This window comes from Nyctibius grandis, chromosome 14, assembly GCF_013368605.1.
Source record: "Nyctibius grandis isolate bNycGra1 chromosome 14, bNycGra1.pri, whole genome shotgun sequence".
Taxonomy (NCBI): Eukaryota; Metazoa; Chordata; class Aves; order Nyctibiiformes; family Nyctibiidae; genus Nyctibius; species Nyctibius grandis.
The window spans coordinates 11,855,468-11,870,910 of record NC_090671.1 but is presented as its reverse complement, the minus strand read 5'-3'; the positions used below and the strand labels follow the sequence as shown (position 1 = coordinate 11,870,910).

Here is a 15,443-nt window from a genome sequence, read left to right as displayed (position 1 = left end):
CAAGCCGCAGGGCAAAGCTTGTGGACGGCTTTGTGACGTCCTTCGCGATCTCCTGGCCCACCCCGTGCGATGGCCTTTGCCTTCGCACACCCCATCGCACGCTGCTTTCCCGGCGGCACAAGCCCCACAGCGACCTGCCGGCGGTCGGACTCCAGCCCCAGTGTGATTTCTGTGTGCCCGCCTCTCGTGCCACCAGAGAACATTTCCCTAGGTGGGAGATGAGCATTTATTCACGTTTCTGTTTGTGTGGAATGGTAAAATATTAGACTTAAATTTTTTATGACATTCATAGGAGTGGTTATGGAGGCAAACAAGATTACAGCAAGTACTACATAAAAGCTTGTTTATGCAGGGAGGGGAAAAAAAAAAATCAAACTCAGAGACATGTTTGCAAAACTGCGGAAGAACCCAAGGGGATGGTTTTTTAGTTTTTTTCTCTCCTTTTCTTTCCTACCTCGCTGTTTTTATTGCGATCACAGTAACAACTCCCAGCTCTTAAAGGGCTGAGTTTATTTTCAGTGAAAAATTGGTTCCAGCAGCGGGTTATTTTTGGATTTAAGGGTCGCGGTCTACAGCGAACGGGCAGCACCTGGCTTTGTAATTAAAGCGCCACTTAAGGCAATCCCCCGCAGGGGCAGGGGAATGCAGCTCACCTGTGCCTGTGCTGCTGGGGGGGGGGGGGGGGGTCTGTGCACAACCCTCCGCACCCCCCTGCGCACCGCCTTGCCCACCTTTTTGGCTGCGCTGTGCCCAGCCCCGTGCAAACCCCCGCTGCCCACCTCCGTGCGCCCCCGCGCAGTGACGCCGCTGGCCACGAGGGGGGAGCCGCGCTCTTCCCGGCGCTCCGCGGCCGCCCAGAGACACCCCCCCGCCCCGGCTCTGCCGCCCGCTCGGCGGGGCCGGCGCGGCCCCGGGGCGCACCGGCCTCGGGCAGGCCCCAGCCCACCGGGCCCCAGAAACTTCTCCGCGCTGCCAACAAGGGGGCGTCGAGAGCACACGGGGCTCCTGTGCCCCCCCCGGCCCCCCGTTCTCGCTGGCCCCGCTCCGGCTCCCGAGAGCCGCGCGTGCGTGCGGCGGCGGCCCGGGGCAGCGCAGCCCCCCCTGGGGCGCAGAGGGGCACCTGCGGGGCGGCCCCGCCCAGCCCCCCTGCCCCCCTGCCCCGACCCCCCCCCCTCCGCAGGTGGGTCTGGCGGTGCCTTCCCCGCCCAGCCCGGACCGGCCCGGCCCAGCCCGTCCGTCCGCGCCGCCGCAGCCCCCGGCACAGCGCCCGGCTGCCCCGGGGGAGCGGCGCTGCTGCCGCTGCTGCTGCCGCCGCGGCGGGCGGGGGCGGTGCCGGCTGCCCCCCGGGGCGGCGATGCGGCGGGGGCGGCCGTGAGAGCGGGGCCGGCGGGGGGAGCAGGGGGACCCCCCCCCCCCCCCCGCGGGGCGCCCGGCCCCGCCGCCGGACGGGCGGGCGGAGGGAGCGGCGGGGGGAGTGGTTACCGGCTCCGCCGCGACACCCCCAGCCCCCCCGCCCCGCTAAGCCGCCCCTCTCCCAATAAATCAGCACCATGACTACTTCTGGGCATGGAACGAAGAGGATGCTCGCCCGGGGCCCCGCGCTGCTCCTGGCGCCGCTGCTGCTCCTGTGCCGAGGTAACCCCAGTTCCGCCGCCGCGACCCCGACCCGCTGCTGTGTTTTTTTTTAAAAAAAACCCTCTTTATAATTATTTTATTCCCCCCGTTTTTATTTATGGTTGTTTCCCCCTTCGCAGCCCTCCCGGCACTGTGGCCGCAGAGGGCGGTGGGGCCCCCCCCGGCCGCTCCGCGCTGCCCTGCGCGCCCGCGGATGGGGCGCACACACCCCGACACCTCTCCTGCGCGCACAAAGTTGTCCCCATCCATCTCCACCGCAGCAGCCCCCCCGCTGCGTCCACAGCCGCCTCCCCGTGTCCCCCCCACGCGTGTCGCGGCTCCCGGCCCCCTGCGCGGGGGCTGCCCCGCGGCTCCGGCCGCTGCCAGCGGGTCGCTGCCGGGTTGGGGGGAAAAAAGGAAAAGTTTGGGCTTCCCGGAGCGCTGCGGGCCGGGGAAGGGTCGTGGGGCTTGGGGATCCCCACGGGGCTCCCGACCCCCTGCTGCTCCCTGCTGCTCTTCGCCACCCTTGGCTGTACTTGGGTGGGTGGGTGAGGAAAGATGTACAGGAGTTAAATCCTTCGGTAAAATATACTTGTGCCGCCTTTCCTGCGCTTAATTTTAAGGAGAGGGGGTTTCCATGGGCTGGCGGGGAGCAGGATCAGGCCCTTAAGTGAGCTGAGGTGGGATTTCCTAATTGGGGCCAGCTGCCCAGCAGCACGCCTGTGGCTTGGGAGAGCGCGGCTTGGAGCATCTCTCTATTTTTTTTCTTTTATTTTTTTTTCTTTTTTTTTTTCCCCCCAGCTGAACTCGGGAGCAGCCTTTCGGGTCCCAGTTGCGGGTGTTTGCTGGGCAAAGGCTCACCCCCAGGCTGGCAAGGCAAAGCGCTGCCCCTTGGGAAAGTCTTTTGCAGGACTTCTCTCCTGGCACGTTTTCCTCTGCTTGCTCGTGTGAGCTCCCTGGCAGATGTTGTTCTTAATAAATAGGGGTTGTTAAAAGCAAATTAATTAAGGTGCATCGATGCTGAAGTTGCTCAGCGATTCGTTTGCCTTTACTGCTGCTCAGGACGGTGCTCGTGTTTGGCCATAGTGTGGAGCCTGGGCTGCTGGGGAAACTTCACCGGCGCTTTAGGAATATGCCAAACCGCAAGAATTTTGAGTGAAAAAAAAGTGTGATCCATGGGAGGGGTGAAAGCAGCGGCTGTTGTTCCTGGGGAGGGCACAGGGAATGTGTTGTGGTGGGAAAGCATTTCAGGAAAGGTCCCTGCAGGGACAGCAGGAGCAATTTGTGAGGAAGGAGGCGTCAGCCTTGGGGACACACACACACGATGGGCAGAAGGGGGTCCTTGATCTGTTTACCCTAAAAAGCACTGCTTGCCCCTGCCCTCCCGCTCCCTCCATCCCCTGGGGTGTGTGCAACCATGGGGGCACTTGGAAATCCCGTTGAGCAGGACGTGGGGAGCAGGGTGCAGAGCGTGGGGTGCAGGGCACAGAAAGGGGGGTGCAGGTCGTGGGGAGTGGGGCACTGAGCACGGGGCGCAGAGCACGAGCTGCCTGCGGGTCAGTCCTGCCCCGGCGGAGGGATGGCTTTCTGCAGCCCGCACGATGCCCTGTACTCCGTGAAGCTCTCCTTTTATTTGAGGAGGGAGTTAAAAGCAGCAAAGGAGCAGATTTTCTGGTTTTTCTTTTTTTTTATTGCTTTGACACGTTAATGATAATTTTTTCTCTGATACTCCCCCCTCCCATCTCCTCCTGTGTGGGTAGCTACCATGGTGAGATTGGGCTGTGGGTGTAATTCTTCCAGCGCCCTGAGTGCTTAAGCATATGGAAACCCACTTTGAAACAGTTTGTGGCTGCACACCTACTGTCGTCCCCATCGCTCTCCCCTGCTCTCTGAATGTCTCCCTGCACAACGTGCGCCTTAGATACTCGCAGGGCGCTTTCAGCTCAAGCTGTGGATAACGAATCTGTCCTCAGCCTGCGCCTCTTTCTCCTCTCGAGGCTGTAGCATCCCTTTGCCTTCGTAGCGGAGCGCAGCCCCTGCCCTGTCCCACCCCTGGCGTGGACCACAGCAATGTCTGCATGTGGAGAGGGGGATTGAGATCGGGGAAAACCTCTTCCGAAAGAGGCGCGTGGCGGCAGTGCCCGGGCATGCCTCCCTCGGGGCTGTGCTGACCTTGCTGCCGCTCGCTGTGCTCCACGTCACCTCTCTCCTCTGGATTACAGGGGTTAACGAACCACATCTTGGTTTGGGTTGTTGCAGACGGGAGAGACACCTGCATGAGTCATGCCGCGGCGCTGCCATCTCTGCAAAGCTCCCAGCTCACACAGACGGTCATGTTGGGCGCTTGCCATTTTTCTCTATTTATTAGTCTCCGCTCCCTTCCCCCTTGCCAGGGCCGGCTCTGGGCAGGCTGCGTTTCGGGGACCGGAGGTGCGCTGGGCTGGGATCCTCCAGCATCTTCAAAGCGGGTGGCATTTGTTCGCCTGTCAGGCAGGTCCCCTAAATAGCTTTGTGAAGGTCCAATTAAGAGATCACTCTGCTGTCCCCGGGTCTCTGGCGGCCCCGCTGCTGGCGAGCGCGCGGCTGCGAGCAGAGGGTGTGCGTGTGCGTTTGGCAGCCAAAGGCCGCTCATGCCGAGCTTGATGTCTCTTGCTGGCAGCAGGCCCCCGTTTGTCGCTGGCATCTAGGCAGGGTTTTTGGCCGCCTTCCTCGCTGGTGGCGGCGGAGCCGTCTCCGAGGTTATATCAATAGGTGTCCTGTGAAGGACCTGGATGAATTACCTGAATATTTTGTTTTCCTGCCTGATGCTCTCTCACCAGCTTGCCCCCCTGCCTTGCACCCCGGAGCAGGCGTGGGAACGCGGGGCTGGCCGCTGGCAGCGGGGGGCACGGCAGCGCGGGGCCGGGGCGTGCAAAGCTTATGGAACAAACCGACTGCTTCAGCCCCTGTAAAATGCACTTGGGCTGTGGTGATCTGTGCGGGAGGAAGGACCCGTGAATTGCTTTTAGACTCTGGCTCCGAGGAGGTGTGGGTGGAGAGACATTATGCTTATTTTATTATGTGTCCCTGTATCGCTCCACATAATATGGAGGCACTTTTTATGCAGAGGCTCTTCAGGAGCAAAAATGAAAGACCTGTATTATTATCTACTGTACAATAGATGTGCAGAATGTGCTCATACAAACTGTTGAAATGTAGGTTATTTTCCCCACATTAGTGCAGATCTCAACGTTTTATGCAATGACTGTCCAAACTGATGTGATTTGGTGGGGGGAGAAGGCTGAAATTATTATACTGCCTCTTGCTCCAGCATCCATTAGAGCAATGTATTTCAGATATTCTGATTTTACTTCCCATCAGTGTAAATCTAGAGCAGCTCCTCTGAAGTCGGTGAAGCTGCTCTGGATTTATGCATTGCCACTGTGATCGGCGTTGGGCTCTCTGGGAACGCAGGAGGCGACTGTGTGCCTTGCCCTGTGCAGCATTTTTCACTTCAGAAATATCCTGTCACTGACGCTGCAGCCTCCTTTGTATATTTGAGATGGGGAAGCCCACATTGCTCGCTCTTATCGGTTTTTGATTATTTCCTTCAGTCAGGCTTGGCTGCAAAGCTCCATTCACTGATACCTGACTCTTTGGCTGATCAATAGAGTCTCTTGAGGTTTGAATACTAAAATAGTTACATTTTAAAAAAATCAATAAAGTGCAATTAATTTGCTGTATTTTATTACTAGGAATGATAAGGGCTCCAAGACTCTCACTCTGAGCCCTATTATCTCCGTGTTTAAAGCAGCTTAGCGTGGCCAGGAGGGTGCAAGCTCAGGAGCAGCTGTAGGATGTCAGAGCAGAGGGTCACCGAGACTGGGACACAGTTTGTGTCTCAGGAAGGATTTTTGGATCAGGGAGACATTCCTGAGCCAGAGATGGCATCCATTTATCTAATTGCTGTGATGGGTTTGCCATCATGGGTTTGGTCAGTTTTTGAGCCTGGGCAGATGTCTGGTGTGCACAGCATCTCTGGGCAAGGACTCCCTTGTTTCAGAGAGCCTGGAGAGAGGAGGCTGTGCACCAGGGAGCATGGCAGGGATTTGGGCTATGGAGCATTTTAGGCTACATAGGGTTTTGCCGTTTGTACCTATGGGATGGAGATTTCCACCCTGGTGACCCCACAATGAGTCAGGGTCCTCCTGCTCTTCTCTGTAGCTCCTCAGAAATGTGCTTTGAAGCCAGGCTGCTCAGGAGAGCCATGCTGGCTGCTGTCCCTTTGCTGAAGGTGGAGGAAGCAAAGGGTATCGTCGCTCGTAGCGTTGGGTTATGACAGCTCATGGTGCTGCTCTTCCTGACCTCAGCATTTGAGGCTGATATGAAGCATGTGATGGAGAGGTGGCTTCACCGAGCAGCATGTCTCGCTTGTGCAAGGGGCTGCAAATCTGTCCTGTGACAGAGGAGGTGGCAATCTCCTATGTCCTGCGGGAAGCAAGGGAAACTAAAATCTTCTGGCCTTAATAAACATCCCCCTGGATGAGAAGCCATCCCACTGAAATAAATACTGTCAGCTTAACAAATTAAATTCTCTGAACTCAATTCCCCCTTCTCCCCCTGCCTAAGTATAACTCATGTTTGTTAACGACAAGTGGTGACTTGATTTGCTGGCATAGCATTAGCACTCACCCCTGTCAGTGGCTCAGCTGATGTGCTGGCACGTGGTGGTAACGGAGATGCTTCCCCAACTATGGCTGTTAAATCCTCCTGCATTAAGTGCCACGGAGGCTGGGGAGCGTGAATTACCATGTGGTGCTCTAGATGTCGTGGAAGATGCTTTGATTTCATGCTGTCGGGAGTTTCCCAGCTACCATTTCAGAGGAAGCCGTTCCCACGTGAGGACGGGCAGGCAGAAATTACAAGCAAAGAGGTCCTCTGAGTTAACTTACAGGGGTGGACGGGGATTGCTCGGTGTCTGGTTTTCCCTGGGTATTTCCATTCCCCTCTGGGACATGCAATGCAAGTGCTGCTTGGAGTGTCTGCGGTGGGTAAATTCGATGTGGAAGGACTTCACTGTTTGCGCAGTACCTCGCACGATGGACTTCAGTCTCAGGTGCAATGTAGATGTTAACTTTCTTCCACGCTATCCAAAAATTCTCTTGCAGCACGCTTTCAGCTTTTCTTTGTTTACATAAACGTGTTTGTTTCTGACAGCATTCAGAAAGCTTCATGAATTTATGATGTGCTCCAGATTTGAGCGCACTTTCTTTTTTTCCTTTTTTCTTTTTTTTTGCCTGAAACACTCGTTCTTCCCAAATTTTGGTGATGAAATGGCAAGAGGTATGCATATTTCAGCAGGCTATTGAGAGGCAATGTAAACACCATCTTTCATGGAAAATCAGTTTGTTCAAGCTCAAAAGCAGCCCAGCGTCCCCACTTGATCAATTTGCCTGTCATAGGAGATGATTTTAAAAGTGGCGATTACGTCCTATCTCGTCTCCCGCAACTTCAGGCAAGGAGAGAAAAATGCAGTGTAGCATTTGATTTTTAACTCTGTTTATTCTGATTTTTTTTTTTTTTTTGGTGTTGGTGGTAGTAGGGGGTGACGCGAAGGGGTACCTTGAGGAGATGAGGGATGGCCAGGAGCAGAGGGGTTTCCACGAGGCTGTGCTCTGCTGAGCAGGCTAATTGGAAACTGCGTGTAAACCAGCTCTGCTCGTCTCACCGTGCCTGCACCAACTGGCCCTCGAGAGCTCTGCCCCGTCGCTTCCCCTGTGGTGGAGACCTGCAACAGCAGAAAAATGGGCTTCTAGTGACAAAGATGGTAAATCTCAGGGAGAGTGAGCTTGGGGCTCTGCTGTGGCATGGCCCTGTCCTCCTGTCCTGGGGCATCGTGCTGCCCTCGGGTTAAAGACTGATGTCCTAGATGGAAAGACATGCTGGAAAAACCCCACTAGATGCAATTCAAACTAAATGGAGAAGCAGGAATCAAAATCCTTATTCTGGCCAAGCCAAGGGGCTCGAGAGGCTCTAAAGCTGATGTTCCCACCAGGACCAGCCCCTGGCTTGTGTGGGAGATGGTGCCAAGCAGCTGTCCCTGTCCCGAGCCCATTTATCTGCATGAGGTAACACGTGCCCTAAATACACAATGTTGGGAGAGTTTGGTCCCCTGCCGAGGGATCTCAGGGGGAATTGAGCCAGGGAGGAAAAGCATTTCTGCTAGAGAGGGGGGAAATGTCATCCTCGTTACCCAAGAAATAAAATCCTTCAGAAGATTACATTAGAGGTGTAGATATCTTTGGGGTTTTTTTTTGTTTTGCTTGTATGGGAACATCTCAAAAACAGATGGCAAAGCAGAAATTTATTTCCTGGTAAGTGCAGAGGGCTGGTGCACAGGACCTTATCTGCTTGTGGGCCCTGTAATAAACCTGCCAGCAGGTGATTTAAATCCAGTTTTTCTGATTGGGAGAGTAGTGGAAGGAACAGGGTTTATGTTACTTATGAATTTTATGAGCAATGTTAGATTTTTAAGATGCAGGAGTGATCAGGGCATGGCTCTGTAGCACTGAAGACTTTCATTCCTTATATAAAGGATCTTCCCCGAGTCAGAAAAATGAACCATTTTATATTATTGAGCAGTTGGGCTGCCCAAGCCAGCTGTTTGCATGAGTGACAGATGCAACTATTTTATATCTCAGTTGAAGAGTTGTTGTCAATTAGCCACAGCTTTTGCTTAGCAGCAAGACCTTTGCCACGATGGGGAAGGAGAGCTGCTTAATGGATGCTCCAGCTCTTGAAACAAACGTTTATGCTGCAGCTCAAAAAAAGATGAAATTCGCACCAAAAAGAGTCCATGCACCCTAAAAGGGAGCCCTTGAGCAGATGGAGCATGTTTCTATGCAACGAGCAGTAATTAGAAACTCAGCAAATAGTCGAGCTGCTGTCTTTGGTATTCAGATTTTTGATTGAAAAAGGAGCAAGTCTGAGATGAGTTTTGGCAGGAGCTGGTCTGGATGTGTGTGTGGGGCAAGTCCCTGGCCGGTGAGAGCGCCTGGCGTAGCAAGAGACAGCAGCAGTCAGCCCTTGGTGCCTCTGTCCGTGATTCCGTGGGGCTACATCAGTCTGAAATGACACTGGTGGTTTTGAAAGGCCCTTAGAGAGCCGGGGGTAGAGGACCAATAAATGCAGAAAGTCTGATTGTCTTTCACCGAGTGCTAAAAGGACCCAACGCAGACCCGCACAACGGAACAGGCTTTTAAAGGGGTGCAATGGAGGCAGCTGGGGAGGATGGTGAAAGCTCTCTGGAAGCAGCGGAGCTCTGTCAGGGCAAGTGCGAAGGCCGGCGTGCCTCAGCCATCCCCGAATTGCGGGAATTAGAGCTGGAAAAGTTGGCAAATGAGCCGCCTTTCCCGTCTCTGACGGCTGTTCGGTACAGTCTGTTCCCGCGCGTGGCTGGTGTCCGTGGTGCAGGCAGCAGGACTTCTGCCGCTTCCCTTGGCAGAGCGTTTCACAGCCTGTTAGACCTCTCCCGTATTCCGCCTACGTTTTTTCTTCTCCGCTTCGTTCCATTGTTTATTGGATGACCTGAATCCACAACTTTCCATCCTTATCACCTGTCCAAAACCGAACCCTGGCGAATCTGCAAACCAGGGACAAATGGTTAAACAGCAAGTGGGAAATGCTCTGAAAGGAGGAGCTGAGGCTGGCATGTAAATACCTTTACAGTTGGAGGTTATTTGGAGAATAAAGGGCAAAGACTTGAAATGGACATGGTGATGAGCCGTAGATGATGCTCTGAAGATACTTGGAAGGCAGTTACAGTCGCAATAATTCATCTCACTCTAAGACATTCTCCTCCAAGGTGTTTGGAAATAATGGAGTAGCTTAGTTACTAACATTATTAAGTCGTCATCTCTGACAGCTATGAGAATTAATATACAAAAGTTTCCTCCTCTTTTTTTTTTTTTTTTTTTTAAATGCAGCTCAGTTACTCGTATCCTGTTTTTCACTTACGAGTAGCCCACTGAAAGTTATTAGCATGAGTATTGGTGCAAAAAAGGCTCAGCTCCATTAAAGAAGAGAAACAAGCAAGAGAAAAACAGAAGATAGCATGAATTTTATTGCAGTTGAGGCTTTTTTTTTTCTTTTCAAATATTAATCATTCCTCATTCTGCCATCTGTAGATCTCAAAGGGCTTTAGAGAAGAGAGCGGACACCATTGAAGACGTGGTCCGTGCTCTCTCACCCTCCCTTAAAGGGGCCCCAGGGCAGCCCTCCCATGCCTTAAGCCCCGCTGGCAGGGAGAGCAGAGGTGTTGGGTGAAGCTGGGCTCTGGGATGATTTTTTTGAAGACAGATGATAATTTTTTTTTTTCTGCTGCTCTTTGAGGAGTGAGGCTGACCTTGGATGGGAGGCTGCTGAGGTGGCGTGGCTGGTCCGTTGGCCCCAGCGCACAAAGCACTGCTCGGGTGCCATCTCCTCCTCTGTGTCTCAGCCCTGGCTTGTTTTGTTGGCAGCTGCTTGGCATCTCTGACCCCTGTCCTTGGCGTGCTGAGGCATGTGGATGGGTGTCAGGGCTCTCTTGGGCTGCCCCAGTGTTGGTGTCGCAAGGCTGAGCACCGTCAATTTGGGTGGGGAAGGACAGGGCTGAATTACCACTTGTTTCTTTTGCTGAGTTTGATTTGCACCATTCTGTTAAAACTGTTACGGGAAGTTCTAAGCAGAAATGAAGAGATGGAGTTGATGTTCTTTATTGCTAAAATCAAAGACTATCCCACAGAGCAAGGCCCAGCCCATGGTGCCCACCCCATCACCTCCCTGGTGTGACGGAGCTGGGCAGCCCATGGGGATTGGGGACATCTTTTCAGGGACTGCACAGAGGAGTTGTTCTTCAGATGTGCCCTTTTAAATCCCAAACATCCGTGTTGCACACCTTATTTCACCACAAACCCCTCCATGTTTGCCACACTATTAGTGTCGTAATGAGATTACTGATGTCTGCTGTAGGCCCTGGAGGATGGGGGGCTTTGATGAGTATCAGCTCCTGGGTGCAGCTTCATCTATGTCTTATTGAAGCATCCTGCTCATCCAGAGTTAAAATATCTTCCTTCCTTTCTCTGAGCATATTGCAGCCCAACACTTTAAATGCATTAAAAGGCTTTATTGCATTTAGCCAATTAACAAAAAGGGAAAGTCAAAGAGAAGTCATTGCTTTTGGTTCTTACACCAATCAGCAAACTTTTAGGTGGTTTCCCAGACTCCCCTAGGCTCTCTGTCCCCTTGCCCTCTGGCTTGCTGCACGGCAGTCCCCGCTAGCCATCCTGTGGCCAGTGGTGCTTTTCATGGACGAGTCCAAGTGTATATCAGCAGCTGGGCTCCCCATGTCCCCTGGCCAAGTGCCCCATGCAGAGTCCCTGTGAGGCTGTGCACGCCCCAGCAGCGAGCCCCATCTGACATGAGCAGTTCCCTTTGGTCGTGGCTGAGAAGCCCTCAGCCCTCCTGTGTGCCTGTGGTCTAATGCGCTTAAAAAGCTGCTGATAAATTGTAGCTCTTGCGGGTGCTCCCAGCACGTGGCCGATGCTCAGCTCCAGCTGAAGGTGAGGTGGGGAGGGGTCTGCAGACACTCATTTCAGCTGGCCACAGGGGCCTGTGTCCGAGGCAGCGATCACGGTGGGACCGCAGCTGTTGTGAGGAAAGGGCTGAGAGCAGGAGCAGCCCCAGCTCTAACGGGTATCCATCAAAATGCTCAGCCTGGTTAGGTGTGCGGGGTCTGGGAACTGTCATATCAGACTCCAGTCTGTGAGACTTTGTCATCTGAGTTATTATCTCCAAAACCCAGTTATCTCCCTGAATGGCAGTCTCCTATTGAAAACGATCTCTTTCAGCAGGGCACTTGCATTTATTTACTGCACAGCTTCTCCCATTAGTATAATCATTACTCCTTGGTCTGGGTTTGAATTCAGAGCATCCCACTGTGGTACTTAAAGAATTAATTACAGCAATGAAAGAATTCCTCTAAAGATTTCTATGAATTGGTCTGGTTGAAGTGTTTTAGCTTTGCTTCAATTGGCGCAGCTCTTGTCAAAGGATAGTGAGAAAATGCATGGGTCAGTGATTTAGATTAGGCAAAATTACGTTAGAAAAACTGATTTGATTTAGAAAGTGAGCTTTCAGATCACAGGGAATTGCCTGCTTCTTTCTCTGCTGTGTTGCTTCTCCCTGAAGATGAGCAGAGATAGATAATTCAGGGTTAAAGTAAGTGGCTATTGTAAAAGGTCTGTCTGAGAGCAGACAAGAGATGGGTTGACACGTATCTTTAGATAAACGATTATTGACCCATATATTGCTATCTGTGCATCAGCTGGAGATACGGATGGATGGGGACGCTTATAAACAGCACTCACAGGCAGTTTGTGTGGCTTGCTAAAGAATCGGGTCCTTGTTTTTAGGTTTGGGGTGGTGGTTTTTTTTTGTTTCCCCAGAAATAGCTTTTCTGTACGGCACGCCTTTGGAGCTGGTGTGGATCTGGAAACGTGTGCTGCGTGGCTGCCTTTGCCAGAGTGACACCTGCCTTGCCTGGCTCTGTGCTTAGTCATTCCTGGGGCTGGGAGTTTGCTTTTCACAGGGTTTTTTACTTCCTCAGATCAAACTGAGTGTTTCCTCCTTTTGTTCCTTGTCGTAAAGGAACTGCAGTCCCTGGGCTGTGGAGGGATGATGCCCAACGGGGGGCACGTTGGGCAGCGTCCGCTCGGAGGAGCAGTTCCTAAAAAACACCTTTTGAATGAGCAGTTCCTTTCCTGGCAGGCTGAGGAGTTTCTTCCAAGTTCTTCTCCCGACCAGCTGTGTTTTACCTGTGAGAATGACTGGTTGTGAGTGCAATGGCCCAAAATATTCATGACCGTTCGTGAGTCACTTACCACTGCAAACGGACTCGCTGCGTTCAGGGTAGCAGGGATGAAGTTTGGCAGCATTTCAGTTTTCACTTTGCAAAATTTCTTTTTTAAAAAATAGTTAAGGAGTCGGGTTGCATCTACCAATGCTTTTTGCTTCCTTGTTGCCTTGCAGAACCCCTTAAATTCCAGCTTGTTTACTGGGATGTTGGAGAGATCTCCTTTTTGGTCTGGCTGCCGATGGTGGCATTTCTCTCCATAGCACCATCACCGTCTCCCTTGCATGAAGATCCAGGTGTGGGGCTCCGGTGTGCCCGTGCCGTTCCCTCTCCTGCAGCATGGGCATGAGAGAGGTGCAGGGCTCCGGTGGTGCTGACACGGCCAGGGGCTCCCTTCGGCTCGGAGGGTGTTTGTGCATCCCTGCACCATGCTGAGAGCCTCTTCCGTAGCCCAGCCTCAGGCGGGGAAGCGAGATGGCGAGTGCGAGGAGAGAAACGATGCTGGGGAGCGCTGGAACGGAGATTCCTGCCAGCAACTGAATTCAACGCTGCAAAAAAGAAGTTGCAAAAGTAGCAATCCATCTGTCCACTTAGTGGGAGAAACCTAAGATCATTTCACAGTAATCAGCCCCCTGGTGTTTAAAAAAACAAAAATACTGCAGGTTTTTTGCTTTAATGTGGATAACTGGCAAAATCTAAAGCACATTAATGTGCTCAGACTCTGTGGGGCTTTTTTTTTTCCTCCTTTTAACAAACAGGAGCTGTATCAAATTAAAAAATAATGTAAGAAAAAATAGATTGCCTTTGCTTTTTAGATACCGTGTATGTGCCATAACATTTAGGAGGTATTCTTTCCTCCCTGAAACTCTCTAGTTAATTACCAGCAGAGTTATCGGCAAGTGGATGTTTTTTCTTTGCCTCAGGTACAGTCGGACGGTGAACATTGTCATCATCACATATCTCACGGTAATACATTCTCAAGGTGATGCATTATGCAGGTGCATTACTGTGCTATAGCTGCTTGGCTATATCAGTGTCTCCATTAAAATCCACAATATTCAGGGATTTTAATTTGGTTGTAAAATCTTGCTCCAGGCGCTACCTCAGATAACAAAGTCCGGGAGTTGTGGGTTTTATTTTTTTTTTGTAATCTCGTTTTATTTTTTCATGCATTTCCTATTTTTCCTTTCTCCTTAACTGTAAGGACATAGAGGAAACAGGCTCCGAAGGCGCTGCTTGATTCTTGCTTATGTGAATTGACAGGCATTGAGTTGGAGGAAGGTTGTAAAGACTTCTGCCTCCATGTGTTGAAACGGTCGCTCAGATTAAAAGAGGGGTTACCAACAGTGGGGTTGGAACGTGGCAAGCTCGAAGGTGTCCTGAAGCAGCCCTTGTTGTGCAAAGTCGCCGGGGAGAGGTGTTCAGGATGGGCATTTCTGCAAGCCAGATGCAGGGGGCACGCTCCCACTGCCCCCGAAGGGATGCACCCGCCGTCCCCAGCCACGGCCATGGCCACCTGGGTCCGTGCCACGAGCTTGGCCCAGCGTTTGGAGGGGGCTAGGGCTGTGGTGTGCGGAGCTGGACGCTGAGCACGCTAGCAGGGCGCAGTGGGGCTTTGCTTTGGGACCAGAGTCGCTGCATTGTGGCAGGTGCTTTGCTGGTACACAACAATTTGTAATTAAAACACAACTTGCTGCCCTGATCAGATTAAGCAGTTAAATTCATTTGCAATATTTTTTTTCCCCCTGCATTGTGTAATTAGCAACATATGATGCTTACATTAGCTCAATTAAAAGTTATAATGATTAATTTGCACATCAAAGTCTCCCCATGAATCAACTGGTGCAGCACACCGGAGCGAGCTCAATTACGCCGTGGTTGTGTAAGTGCCCACGTGAACACTGTACCCTGCCTGCTACTGGGGCAGGACAGTTGCGATGCGATAAATGCTCCGGTGCGGTGGTTACTGGTGTTTGGTGCTTCTCGCGGGCAGCAGTGTCTGTGTGCCTCGAGTCACTCAATAAACGATGCGGCTGATGCTTGCCAGGACCTGACAGTTCCTTCCTTGCATCTGAGTCCAGGTGATGCATTGCAAAGCACCTGACTGACCGTCCACCTGGGCACACTTAAAAGTAATAATGTTAAGGTTACTGGTGATTCTTGTTGATGCCTTGTGAATATAAGCACCGTTCTAAAGTGTTTTGGTCAAATTCTGAATGTTTTACACAGGTTAATCTTTGATTAACATGAGTTTTGCCTGAAGGCTTTCCAAGTCAGGGCTCTAACTAGTAAAGAACCTCATTTAAGCAAGCCAAAACCAACAAGAAAACTACTATGAGCTAATTATAATGAATGATTTTTTTTTTCTTTCTTATGTAGTCATAATATTGTCTTTCTTTCCACCTTCTGCTGAGCTGTGAAAATATTCTGCAAAATGATATTTTTGAGTTGATGGAAAAGTACACCCCTGTCAACAATATTTTTCTATTGTTCATCAGAGACAGGCTTCATAACAAAAGAGATCCGTGTTGGAAAAGTACATCAGCTGCAAACAGTTTATTCAAAGTCTTCTCAAATAGCAGGGATCGTTTATGAGTTCCTGCTCCAGCTGAAGATGAAATGCAGAACGTGGCTTCTAATCTTTCAGAGAAGTGGACGAGGCAGGTTGTAATAATGTATTGCCATTTTCACAAAAGATGGATTTTATATTAAAGGTTCCAGTGGAACAAGGTCTGGAGGTGTTAAAATATTTATATATTGTTTAAGTTACTGTATGAGGGTGCCATCTCCTTCCCTAGAGCCCTGTGGGGGTCGTGGACATGTAAGCGTGCGGAAAATGAGCTCCCACCTTTTTTGGTCCATGTACATGTCTGAGTATACGTGCAGGTGCGTGCGCCGATGTTAAATTGGTAGGGTGTTAAATGTTCACTTTCCCAACCATCAATTTCAATTGAATTTC

At 51.6% G+C, this 15,443-nt stretch overlaps 1 protein-coding gene across 1 annotated transcript in view; it reads left to right on the top strand.

Annotated features, from left to right (window-relative positions):
* Positions 1-1,550: 1,550 nt before the first annotated feature.
* LOC137670148 (transmembrane protein 132B-like) overlaps positions 1,551-15,443 on the top strand; it is a 242,679-nt gene continuing 228,786 nt past the window's right edge. The window contains exon 1 of the mRNA XM_068412813.1: positions 1,551-1,635. Within this exon, the coding sequence (XP_068268914.1) occupies positions 1,551-1,635 (85 nt within the window). The remainder of the gene's footprint in view (positions 1,636-15,443) is intronic.